At 52.2% G+C, this 13,403-nt stretch overlaps 1 protein-coding gene across 1 annotated transcript in view; it reads right to left on the minus strand.

Annotated features, from left to right (window-relative positions):
* BICDL2 (BICD family like cargo adaptor 2) overlaps nt 1-13,033 on the minus strand; it is a 36,483-nt gene extending 23,450 nt beyond the window's left edge. The window contains exons 1-3 of the mRNA XM_069984738.1: nt 12,940-13,033; nt 3,751-4,054; nt 2,295-2,510 (exon numbers count right to left, since the gene is read on the minus strand). Coding sequence (XP_069840839.1) covers nt 2,295-2,510; nt 3,751-4,041 — 507 coding nt within the window. The 5' untranslated portion in view covers nt 4,042-4,054; nt 12,940-13,033. The remainder of the gene's footprint in view (nt 1-2,294; nt 2,511-3,750; nt 4,055-12,939) is intronic.
* Between the last annotated feature and the right edge of the window lie 370 nt (nt 13,034-13,403).

The following is a 13,403-nucleotide window of genomic DNA, read 5'->3' on the forward strand; positions in this document are numbered from 1 at the left end:
CTGATCCTGTCCTGTGTGATACAGTCTGCCAGTCTGTGTATCTGATCCTGTCCTGTGTGATACAGTCTGCCAGTCTGTGTATCTGATCCTGTCCTGTGTGATACAGTCTGCCAGTCTGTGTATCTGATCCTGTCCTGTGTGATACAGTCTGCCAGTCTGTGTATCTGATCCTGTCCTGTGTGATACAGTCTGCCAGTCTGGGTACCTCTCCTCTGTGAGTCCTGTATCTGGGCAGTAGCGGGCATCCTGTCTCCCGGCCCCCAGCCCTGAGGATCAGGCTGCAGAGCGGATCAGCCCCCGCAGCCGCCAGCTGTCACCCCCGGATTATGGGATTACAGTGTCCTCATTCCTGCCACACACTGACCTCAGGCGTATCACCTGTATCCAAGCCTCTGCTCACTACATACTGACTTCAATTCAGGCAGGACTGGATCATCATTACCAGTGTGGTGAACAATGTATCTAAGCCTGTCACATGCACACAGCTGAGCTGTGTATCTAAGCCTGTGAGGTATGACGCAGTCTGTATCTAAGCCCGTGAGGTGTGAGGCAGTCTGTATCTAAGCCCGTGAGGTGTGAGGCAGTCTGTATCTAAGCCCGTGAGGTGTGAGGCAGTCTGTATCTAAGCCCGTGAGGTGTGAGGCAGTCTGTATCTAAGCCCGTGAGTTGTGAGGCAGTCTGTATCTAAGCCCGTGAGGTGTGAGGCAGTCTGTATCTAAGCCCGTGAGGTGTGAGGCAGTCTGTATCTAAGCCCGTGAGGTGTGACGCAGTCTGTATCTAAGCCCGTGAGGTGTGAGGCAGTCTGTATCTAAGCCCATAAGGTTTGAGGCAGTCTGTATCTAAGCCCGTGAGGTAGTCTGTATCTAAGCCCGTGAGTTGTGAGGCAGTCTGTATCTAAGCCTGTGAGGTGTGACGCAGTCTGTATCTAAGCCTGTGAGGTGTGAGGCAGTCTGTATCTAAGCCTGTGAGGCAGTCTGTATCTAAGCCTGTGAGGTGAGAGGCAGTCTGTATCTAAGCCTGTGAGGTGAGAGGCAGTCTGTATCTAAGCCTGTGAGGTGTGAGGTAGTCTGTATCTAAGCCCGTGAGGTGTGAGGCAGTCTGTATCTAAGCCTGTGAGGTGTGAGGCAGTCTGTATCTAAGCCTGTGAGGTGTGAGGCAGTCTGTATCTAAGCCTGTGAGGCAGTCTGTATCTAAGCCTGTGAGGTGTGACGCAGTCTGTATCTAAGCCTGTGAGGTGTGACGCAGTCTGTATCTAAGCCTGTGAGGTGTAAGGCAGTCTGTATCTAAGCTTGTGAGGTGTGAGGCAGTCTGTATCTAAGCCCGTGAGGTGTCAGGCAGTCTGTATCTAAGCCCGTGAGTTGTGAGGCAGTCTGTATCTAAGCCCGCGAGGTGTGAGGCAGTCTGTATCTAAGCCCGTGAGGTGTGACGCAGTCTGTATCTAAGCCCGTGAGGTGTGACGCAGTCTGTATCTAAGCCCGTGAGGTGTCAGGCAGTCTGTATCTAAGCCCGTGAGGTGTCAGGCAGTCTGTATCTAAGCCCGTGAGGTGTCAGGCAGTCTGTATCTAAGCCTGTGAGTTGTGAGGCAGTCTGTATCTAAGCCCGTGAGGTGTGACTCAGTCTGTATCTAAGCCTGTGAGTTGTGAGGCAGTCTGTATCTAAGCCCGTGAGGTGTGAGGCAGTCTGTATCTAAGCCCGTGAGGTGTGACACAGTCTGTATCTAAGCCCGTGAGGTGTGAGGCAGTCTGTATCTAAGCCCGTGAGGTGTGAGGCAGTCTGTATCTAAGCCCGTGAGGTGTGAGGCAGTCTGTATCTAAGCCCGTGAGGTGTGAGGCAGTCTGTATCTAAGCCCGTGAGGTGTGAGGCAGTCTGTATCTAAGCCTGTGAGGTGTGAGGCAGTCTGTATCTAAGCCTGTGAGGTGTGAGGCAGTCTGTATCTAAGCCCATGAGTTGTAAGGCAGTCTGTATCTAAGCCCGTGAGGTAGTCTGTATCTAAGCCTGTGAGTTGTGAGGCAGTCTGTATCTAAGCCTGTGAGGCAGTCTGTATCTAAGCCCGTGAGGTGTAAGGCAGTCTGTATCTAAGCCTGTGAGGTGTGAGGCAGTCTGTATCTAAGCCTGTGAGGTGTGAGGCAGTCTGTATCTAAGCCCGTGAAGTGTAAGGCAGTCTGTATCTAAGCCCGTGAGGTGTAAGGCAGTCTGTATCTAAGCCTGTGAGGTGTGAGGCAGTCTGTATCTAAGCCTGTGAGGTGTGAGGCAGTCTGTATCTAAGCCTGTGAGGTGTGATACAGCTCCCTCACCTGCAGCACCTGCTCCAGGAGGCGCTGGTTCTGCTCGGACAGCTCCTGCACGGCGGTGGCGCTCTCGCGGCCGCACTCTCTCTGCTCGCTCAGGAGCTGTCTCGTCTGCAGCCGCGCCTCCGCCAGGTCGCTCTCCAGATCTGTGATTTGCGCCTTCCATTCACCGTCCTTCGCCTCCATTTTTAGCCGTAAAGCGTGCTTCTCCTGCTCCAGACGCTGCAAAACACAAGCAAGGGGCAACAATGAGAATGCTAACAGGAAACCAGCAGAATAGTGAGTGCAGCTCTGGAGGAGGATGAGACATGATGTAACAGCAGAATAGTGAGTGCAGCTCTGGAGGAGGATGAGACATAACAGCAGAATAGTGAGTGCAGCTCTGGAGGAGGATAAGACATAACAGCAGAATAGTGAGTGCAGCTCTGGAGGATGAGACAGGATGTATTGGCAGAATAGTGAGTGCAGCTCTGGAGGATGATACAGGATGTATTGGCAGAATAGTGAGTGCAACTCTGGAGGATGAGACCTGATGTAACAGCAGAATAGTGAGTGCAGCTCTGGAGGATGAGACATGATGTAACAGCAGAATAGTGAGTGCAGCTCTGGAGGATGAGACATGATGTAACAGCAGAATAGTGAGTGCAGCTCTGGAGGATGAGACATGATGTAACAGCAGAATAGTGAGTGCAGCTCTGGAGGATGAGACATGATGTAACAGCAGAATAGTGAGTGCAGCTCTGGAGGATGAGACATGATGTAACAGCAGAATAGTGAGTGCAGCTCTGGAGGATGAGACATGATGTAACAGCAGAATAGTGAGTGCAGCTCTGGAGGATGAGACATGATGTAACAGCAGAATAGTGAGTGCAGCTCTGGAGGATGAGACATGATGTAACAGCAGAATAGTGAGTGCAGCTCTGGAGGATGAGACAGGATGTAACAGCAGAATAGTGAGTGCAGCTCTGGAGGATGAGACATGATGTAACAGCAGAATAGTGAGTGCAGCTCTGGAGGATGAGACAGGATGTAACAGCAGAATAGTGAGTGCAGCTCTGGGGGATGAGACAGGATGTATTGGCAGAATAGTGAGTGCAGCTCTGGAGGATGAGACAGGATGTAACAGCAGAATAGTGAGTGCAGCTCTGGGGGATGAGACATGATGTATTGGCAGAATAGTGAGTGCAGCTCTGGAGGATGAGACAGGATGTAACAGCAGAATAGGGAGTGCAGCTCTGGAGGATGAGACATGATGTAACAGCAGAATAGTGAGTGCAGCTCTGGAGGATGAGACATGATGTAACAGCAGAATAGTGAGCGCAGCTCTGGAGGATGAGACATGATGTAACAGCAGAATAGTGAGCGCAGCTCTGGAGGATGAGACATGATGGAACAGCAGAATAGTGAGTGCAGCTCTGGAGGTGGTGAGTAGAGAGACATTAGGGGTGTGGCCTCCTATTACCTCTCGGGTTTCCCTCAGCTCCTCCTCTAGCGCCTCGCGGCTCTTCTCCAGCAGGTCGTTCCTCTCCAGTAGGGCCTTCCCCAGCTCGGCGGCCAGCAGCAGGTCCTTGTCCTTCCTCTCCAGGGCCAGGCTCAGGTCTTCCTCCCGCCGCTCCTCATCCTCCTCTTCTAGGTAGGAAGGTCGTCTCTCTATCAGGAAGGGGTAGAAGTGTTCCTCCATGGTAGGAGACGCCATGCCAGCATCCCAGCTGAGGGGGGCGCCCTCCCCACTCTCCACCTCTCCTGAGCTCATTAGATGGAACAACCTGGGGGGAGAGGATGGAAAGGTGAGAGAACGGCCACCGGATGGAGAGTCCCAAATAGAGCGCAGAGCCACCAACGTCCACCCTCCCGCTCTTGACCACCCTCTCCCCCAGTCTCTTCCTCTCCCCCAGTCTCCCTCTAGCCGCACCCCCCCCCCCCCCATCCCTCCGCTTGCTCTCTCTCTCCTCTGTCCTTCTCAGTGACCCCCGGGCAGGACATGTTGGGATTAGGGATGGTCCGAATCTGCCGAGGCATCAGATTCCCGCTGTCTTCCCTCTCCGTGGAGCGGGTGGATACAGCGGGAGGACCGCCTGGAAAACTGGGATGCAGCCTATAGTTATGGCTGTATCCCAGTTTTCCAGGCAGTCCTCCTACTGTATCCACCCTTTCCACGGAGCGGGCAGACAGCGGGAATCATTTCCGAGAGTTCGGGTTTGTACGAACCCGACCCGAATCAGGTTCGGACCATCCCTAGTGGGGATGAGGAGGAGCCCCCGACCAAGGGGAGGAGGAGAAACCCCTGACCAAAGGGATGAGGAGGAGCCCCCGACCAAGGGGATGAGGAGGAACCCTGATCCAGAGGACGAGGAGGAACCCCCGACCCCGGGGATGAGGAGGAGCCCCCGACTAAGGGGTTAAGGAGGAGCCCCCAACCAAGGGGATGAGGAGGAGCCCCCGACCAAGGGGATGAGGAGGAACCCTCAACCCCAGGGACAAGGAGGAACCCCCGACCCTGGGGATGAGGAGGAATCCCCGACCCCGGGGACAAGGAGGAACCCCCAACCACGGGGACGAGAAGGAGCCCCCGACCAAAGGGATGAGGAGGAACCCCCGACCCCAGAGATGAGGAGGAACCCTGGTAATATCAGGATACAGCGGCTGACCTCAATTGATCGGTAATATCAGGATATAACAGGTGTGTGGTGTCCCACTAGGGATGTTACTGCTGTTCACACCCTTCGTAAAAGTCTGTACTTGTGGTCTTATTGCAGCTGAAGTATTACTAAAGATGACCACTAGATGTCACTATATTATGTACTGAAGTATAGAAGCTGCACAGCTGAAGTGTCTCAAAGGGTTATTGTGTTTATGTGTACCAGATTCTGTGAACCAGTAGGATCTTTACTTTCTTTTGTCCTATCACCTCTTTCCTTTTCTGCTCTTCTGTTGTACACTTTCTACCCAACCACAGCGCACCTTACACCCTGGTTAGGAAGTTAGTCCCTTGGGTGAAGGGGGGAGTCTTAGCTGAGTTTCTGAGAAGAAAGGACACAGCTCAGATAGCTCTCCACAGTGGTCCTACCTGGGCTCTGGCCCTCTTCCAGGTCCCCCTCTAAAGAAGAGGAGTAGTCTTAGTCAGTACCCCGCATGGGTAGGACGCAGGACAGTGCTCTGTTACAATCTTCTTTCTTGAAGTATCTGTACCTTGCATGATGCAGTGTTAAACCGCTCAGGAGAGGGCTAGCCAACAGACAACCCAAGCCGTGGACTCAGAGAAACAACAGTGCAGAATATTATCCACTAAAGAGCCAGGAACTGATCCGGGTGGAGCAAAGTTACTGTTACAGTCTATGAACTCCATCTCGCAGCCCGAGTGTCAGCCAGGAAACCCTCAGCACTCTGCTCATCCCAGGTAATAAGGTCTGGGGCCTGTGTCACCTATTAGTACGGTTCAGCCAACACTAGTGGGCATAAGATGGTGGGAAGACTCTAGAAGGGTCAATACACAGGCACAGGTTTCTTCTTCTTCTACTACAAGTATTCTTCTCTACACTCCAACATCCCGGCAGAGCACATTACTACACCCCCCCTCTCTACTACGCTACCTCAGTACAACCTTATCAACTCTACTACATCCTACTCAGCACTTATCCCGCAGATCTGGTGGTTTTACGCCTCAGTATTTATTGGAACTTTGTCAAGTGTATGTATATGTATATATATATATATACATATATATATATATATATATATATACACACCACTCTGGCCATCTGTGACTACACTATCCCAAGGGACCCGGTAGCCACCTGACAGGACACCGAACACAGGGGAGAAGGGTACAACCAGCCTTAAACCTTAAAAGCAGCCGTGCCATCACACCTGTGTGCCCACCAGGCACTGGCGTCACGTGACAAAACCCTTAAGGTCCAGCTGTATCCACCACGAGTGGCGTCACACTTCCATCTAGCAAGTGACCGGCCGTTCCACCGCTACAACATCATCCGGGTGCTCGCCACAGAACTGGCGTCACGAACAGGATTACAAGCCTTGTTGCTGTTTATTGTCGCTGCCTATAACGCTGTGTATGGTGTGTGGTGTGTATGGAACTGTGTGCTCAGTATCACTCACAGATGTCACCCAGGACTTAGTATTGCACCACCTATTGCCCTGAAGATAACTTCTTCTACTCAAGTGACCCCGACAGTGCTCGTAAAAGTGGGAGAGCCATCTTTATAGCCTGGACTCGTATCCATTATACACTGCATCATCACTGCTAGAAAGCCCGCCAAAATGAGGAAAACGCAGGAAAGACTGGCTAAAAGCGCACCAAAAGCTCAACACTGCCCCCTGGCAGAACCGCGCAGCACAGAAATTTTTCGTGGAGGACCCCTGATGGCGAGACACCTCCTTTCCCCTACTTCCGACACGGCCATGATGTTGGAGGCCGACGCCCATGTACGTCCCCTGCGCTCCACCGGAAGTGATGACTCCACCCTCAGAGACGACACGATGGGGCATCAGGAGCAGCAGTTCTTTGACGCAGCTACACAAGCCATTGCCGAGATTGTCAGAGCCCTGGCCCGCTGGTCAGCTAACTGCAGATAAGCAGCTGGACCCTACCACACCGTCCTCCACTCCGGCCCAGCCGCTACGACCACCGGTCACACAGCTGATAGCCTGGGACACAGTAGCCGGAGGGGAGAATGACTTCTTTGTTATTCGGGATCCTGATCAGGACAGCGATCCCTACTCAGAGTTCTCCATGCACAACGAGTATAATCATGCGGTTGAAGCAGCCTGTGATGATGACGACATTGGTCCACCCTTCTGTCCTCCAGCAGCAGAAAAGCCACAGGCCGCAGTGGTACCAGCACAGTCCCGGTCCAGTGACGCAGCTGCCAGGAAAGTCACTGCAGCAGAGCTGGAGAGAGAACTGATCAGGCGTTATGATCAACCCCGTCCTGGTGAAAAGCCCTGGAGAGACGGAGAAGCGGTTGTATTTGCCTGGCACGCGCCATAACCTGAAAGAGGGTGAGATCGTGGAACACACTCCTTATACCTTTGAGGGACTCAGATGGGCTGGCGTGATCACCAGACCTAAACACTATGTCCAGGAATCCTACAAACCCACGGCATCACAGGACTGGGAAGAGTACCACCACAGGAAAGCCCTGGAGGAACAAGTTGTTGTGACTACAACCTCTGAATCAAAGACTCCATCACCAACCAGAGAAGATGTCAGGCGGAAAACCGCTACTGCCACCATTGCTGTCCCTCCTACAGCAGCTGTCACAGAGATCAGCACCATGTGTCAGATCCAGCCTCAAGTCACCTACAACGTTGCTGTGACCACAGCTCCAGCACTACTACAGCGTCAACCATGACAGAGGAGTGCGTCTGCTGTAAAAGATTTGGATCCAGATGTCTACTTCCGGCACAGCCAAGGAAGAAGTCTACCAAGCTGGCTCCTCGACACTCTCTAACCTGAAGAGGGCGCTATGCTGTCCCTTGGGCAGTTCGGCTGAGCTGCTCTGTTAAGCCATCTTGGCTCCTACAATTTCCTTTGTGTCCCCAGTTTGAAGCATCCCAGTTCAAGATTCTGTACCCAGCCTAGCCGTCATCCCCTTCCCTAACATCCCCTTCTTGTGAGGAAGGTGCCTCACTATTGCTGTTGAAAGAGGAACTGACGCATCATGGCACTACCCAGAGTGCATATACAAATACATCCAGTACCCCAAAAGTTTTATGGTGGACGATTTCATTATTGCCCAAACACAACCAAGCCAAAGTTTTATATGTGTATATATGCTCTTAAAAGTATTTTTTGCTATAATGTGTTCTAATAACCCATGCTGTGCCTTAACAAATGTCCAGCCTTTTCCTCAAGGTGTTATGCCGTGGACGGTTTTTCTCAAGTGGGGGAGTATGTGGTGTCCCACTAGGGGTGTTACTGCTGTTCACACCCTTCGTAAAAGTTTGTACTTTTTGTGGTCTTATTGCAGCAAAAGTATTACTAAAGATGACCACGAGATGTCGTTGTATTGTATATTGAAGTGTGGAAGCTGCACAGCTGAAGTGTCTCAAAGGGTTATTGTGTTTGTGTGTACCAGATTCTGTTTAACCAGTAGGATCTTTACTTTCTTCTGTCCTATCACCTCTTCCCTTTCTGCTCTTCTGTTGCACTCTTTCCACTTAACCACAGCGCACCTTACATGCTGAATAGAAAGATAGTCCCTTTGGTGAAGGAGGAGTCTTCGCTGAGTTTCTGTGGAGAAAGGACGCAGCTTAGATAGCTGTCCACAGTGGTTCTACCTGGGCTCTGGCCCTCTGCCAGGTCCCCTCTACAAAAGAGTTAGTCTTAGTGCCCTAATACAAACTACTTTCTTGAAGTGTCTGTACCCTGCATGATGCAGTGCTAAACCCTTCAGTAGAGGACTAGCCAACAGATCATCTCAACCCACGCCTAGGACTAGGAGTAACCACAATGCAGGACAGTATCCACTAAAGAGCCAAAGAGCTAGGAACTGATCCGGGTGGAGCAAAGTTACTGGAAAGTCTATGAACTCCATCTCGCAGCACAAGTGTCAGCTGGAAACCCTTAGCACTTTGCTCATCCTAGGTAACAAGGTCTGGGGCCTGTGTCACCTATTAGTACGGTTCAGCCAACGCTAGTGGGCATAAGGTGGTGTGAAGACTATAGGAAAGTCAATATACAGGCAAAGGTTGTCTTTTTCTTCTTCAACAATTCTTCTCTACACTCCAACATCCCGGAAGAGCACATTACTACTTGGGTTAAGACTCTCACGGCACTCTCCTCTCCACTACCTCATCACAACCTTATCCACTCTACTACATCCTACTCTGTATTTACGTCTCAGTATTTATTGGAACTTTGTCAAGTGTATGTGTGTGTATATATATATATATATATACGAGCTCATCTGTATCACCTGCTGCACATTTGCAAATAGTAAAGCAAGTCAACGTTTTCTCAGAGTCTGATTATTCATCACCATCTCTCCTTTCTGTGGGTGGGGGGTCCTACTATCAGGGAGGGTCATTACACGGCTCTGGCCATCTGTGACATAACCCCAAGGGACTCGGCAGCAACCCGACAGGACACCGACCACAGGGGAGAAGGTACAACCGGCCTTACACACTAAAAGCAGACGTGCCATCACACTTGTGTGCCCACCAGGCACTGGCGTCATGTGACAAGACCCGTAAGGTCCGGCTGTATCTCGGCCATCCACCACAGGAGTGGCGTCACACTTCCATCTAGCAAGTGACCGTCCGTCCCACCGCTACATCATCCGGGGGCTCACCATAGGTGCAGTCAGGTGGTCGGTAATACCAGGCTATCCCACGGTAATATCTGGGCGGGGCCACATTCAGAAACACCTGAGGAAGCTGCTTATTAAACCTTCAACACCTGGAAATTCACTGATGAGGAAAGTTCTAATTCCCAGGAGAGAAAGTGACTCAGAGCAGAAAGACTGGAAATGCGGCAGAAGAGACGGCGACTACATGAGGGAGGAGGCAGGGAGCAGCGGCCAGTCAGCCAGTATGATGGGAGTGACCTCACAGGACCAGTGAATGAGCGCCACCCGAAGGACACTGCGCCAGATCAGGAACCCTGGAGAAGAGTCGACAGAGACCAGGACAGAACCTCATCCACATACGACGCCCATCATCAACAAGGTCTATGAGGTGGAGCTGGAGGGGGCGTGTCGTGAGGTGGAGGAGGTGACGGGGTGGGGGGCTATGAGGTTGAGGTGGTGATAGGGTGGGGGGGCTATGAGGTTGAGGTGGTGATGGGGTGGGGAGGTGTCTGAGGTGGAGGTGCTGACGGGGTGGGGAGGTGTCTATGAGGTAGAAGTGGTGAGGGGGTGGGGAGGTGTCTATGAGGGGGTGGGGAGGTGTCTATGAGGGGGTGGGGAGGTGTCTATGAGGGGGTGGGGAGGTGTCTATGAGGTGGAGGAGGTGACAGGACGATGTCTATGAGGTGGAGGAGGTGACTGAGGGGGGGGGATGTCTATGAGGTGGAGGAGGAGGTGACGGGGTGGGGAGGTGTCTATGAGGTGGAGGAGGTGACTGAGGGGGGGGATGTCTATGAGGTGGAGGAGGAGGTGACGGGGTGGGGAGGTGTCCATAAGGTGGAGGAGGTGACTGAGGGGGGGGATGTCTATGAGGTGGAGGAGGAGGTGACGGGGTGGGGAGGTGTCTATGAGGTGGAGGAGGAGGTGACGGGGTGGGGAGGTGTCTATGAGGTGGAGGAGGTGACTGAGGGGGGGGATGTCTATGAGGTGGAGGAGGAGGTGACGGGGTGGGGAGGTGTCTATGAGGTGGAGGAGGTGACAGGACGATGTCTATGAGGTGGAGGAGGAGGTGACGGGGTGGGGAGGTGTCTATGAGGTGGAGGAGGTGACTAAGGGGGGGGATGTCTATGAGGTGGAGGTGGTGACGGGGTGGGGTGTCTATGAGTTGGAGGAGGAGGTGACAGGGTGGGGAGGTGTCCATAAGGTGGAGGTGGTGCCCGGGGGGGGGGGTTGTCTTTGTGGTGATGGGGGGGGGGGGGTCTGAGGTGAAGGAGGTGACGGGGGGGGGGGGGGCAGGTTGATGAGGTGGAGGAGGTGACAGGGGATGTCTAAGAGGTGGAGGAGGTGACAGGGTAAGGGATGTCTATGGGGTGGAGGTGGTGACGGGGTGGGGTGTCTAAGAGGTGGTGGAGGTGACGGGGGCGGGGGGGTCCTATGAGGTTGGGGAGGTGATGCCCCTTCCTGAGTTGTGGGGAGGGTGTGCGGTGTGTGGAATGTGCGGTGCGGTGGGGATGGGCTGTGCGGTGCGGTGGGGATGGGCCGCGCGGTGCGGTGGGGATGGGCCGCGCGGTGTGGTGGGGATGGGCCGCGCGGTGTGGTGGGGATGGGCCGCGCGGTGCGGTGGGATGGGGATGGGGATGGGGCGCGCGGTTGCATGTGTTTGGGGCTCGGCCAGGATGAGTGGAGGATCAGCGCAGGTGATGCTCCTATAGGGTCTGGGACGTCACAGTGAGCGCTGCTCTGGGTTATTTATAGCTGCTTATTGTATGTGAGGAATGTCACCCGGCAGGTGATCGCCCTGCCGCCCATCGCTGCTGTCAGCCGGCAGTCAGCCCTGGGAAGGTTCCTCAGGGTGTGAGACACGTTAGACCAGCACAGCAGGTGTGACCATGCTGACAGCTTACACAATAATATAGTGTCACACACATCACACATCCCGGGGAGACCACAGACACCAGGATACAAAACACTGACCCCCCCCCCCCCCCCCCCGAGGGTACGGAACATCACCACTATACATCTCATCACCGGAAACAGCAACGGCCAAACCATCACCACTATACGTACACACCGCCATATGCCAGACATCATACATACATGCTGGATATCAGACATACACACCATCATACATACATGCTAAATATCAGACATACACGCCATCATCCATACATGCTGAATATCACACATACATGCTGAATATCACACATACATGCTGAATATCATACACACCATCATACATACATAACGGATATCACATACACACCATCATACATACATGCTGAATATCACACATACACGCCATCATACATACATAATGGATATCACACATACACATCATACATATATATACATACATGCTGAATATCACACATACACGCCATCATACATACATACTGTATATCACACATACACGCCATCATACATACATGCTGTATATCACACATATACACGCCATCATACATGCTGAATATCACACATACACGCCATCATACATACATAATGGATATCACACATACACATCATACATATATATACATACATGCTGAATATCACACATACACGCCATCATACATACATACTGTATATCACACATACACGCCATCATACATACATGCTGTATATCACACATATACACGCCATCATACATACATGCTGTATATCACACATATACACGCCATCATACATGCTGAATATCACACATACACACCATCATACATACATAATGGATATCACACATACACATCATACATATATATACATACATGCTGAATATCACACATACACACCATCATACATACATGCTGTATATCACACATACACGCCATCATACATACATACATGCTGTATATCACACATACACGCCATCATACATACATACATGCTGAATATCACACATACGCACCATCATACATACATAATGGATATCACACATACACATCATACATATATATATACATACATGCTGAATATCACACATACACACCATCATACATACATACATGCTGAATATCACACATACACGCCATCATACATATATATATATACATACATGCTGAATATCACACATACACGCCATCATACATACATGCTGTATATCACACATACACGCCATCATACATACATACATGCTGAATATCACACATACACACCGCCATATGCTGGGTATGCCATGTACAGTATCGGAATCCATGCTGTAACACATATGGAGGTCCTGGGCACAGGTCTGCCGGAGCTCTCACATAAGCTGTAGCGCAGGCCATACATGCAGATACATGACACAGGCTCCACTCCGACCACATACAGGAGCCCCGCCCATCCTGGGGCCCCTCTGCAGAGCCTCTCACCTGGGGACGCAGGGGGTCTCGAGCTCAGGACCATGTCAGTGTGTGGCGCTGCACTCTTCCTGACTGTCTCCCTGGTTGTCACCTCCACAGATGTCAGGTGTGGCTACACGGGGAGGAGACCGCAGCTCAGGGCGTCACTCAGGTTCACTCCACCTGCAGGAAGCAAACCCAAAAGTGAGAGAGAGAGAGAGAGAGAGAGAGAGAGACTGCTCATCCCGGGAATTACAGCAGAGCCCGAGGATTACAGGACTGAGCAGCCCAGTAATGGAGGAGGATTATCTGTACACAGTGTCAGACCCTGAGCCACCAGCACTGCCCCCCCAGACTGAGCCGCCAGCACTGCCCTCCCAGACTGAGCCGCCAGCACTGCCCCCCCAGACTGAGCCGCCAGCACTGCCCCCCCCAGACTGAGCCGCCAGCACTGCCCCCCCATACTGATCCCCAATACTGATCCGCCAGCACTG

Source organism: Dendropsophus ebraccatus, chromosome 9 (genome assembly GCF_027789765.1).
Source record: "Dendropsophus ebraccatus isolate aDenEbr1 chromosome 9, aDenEbr1.pat, whole genome shotgun sequence".
Lineage (NCBI taxonomy): Eukaryota > Metazoa > Chordata > Amphibia > Anura > Hylidae > Dendropsophus > Dendropsophus ebraccatus.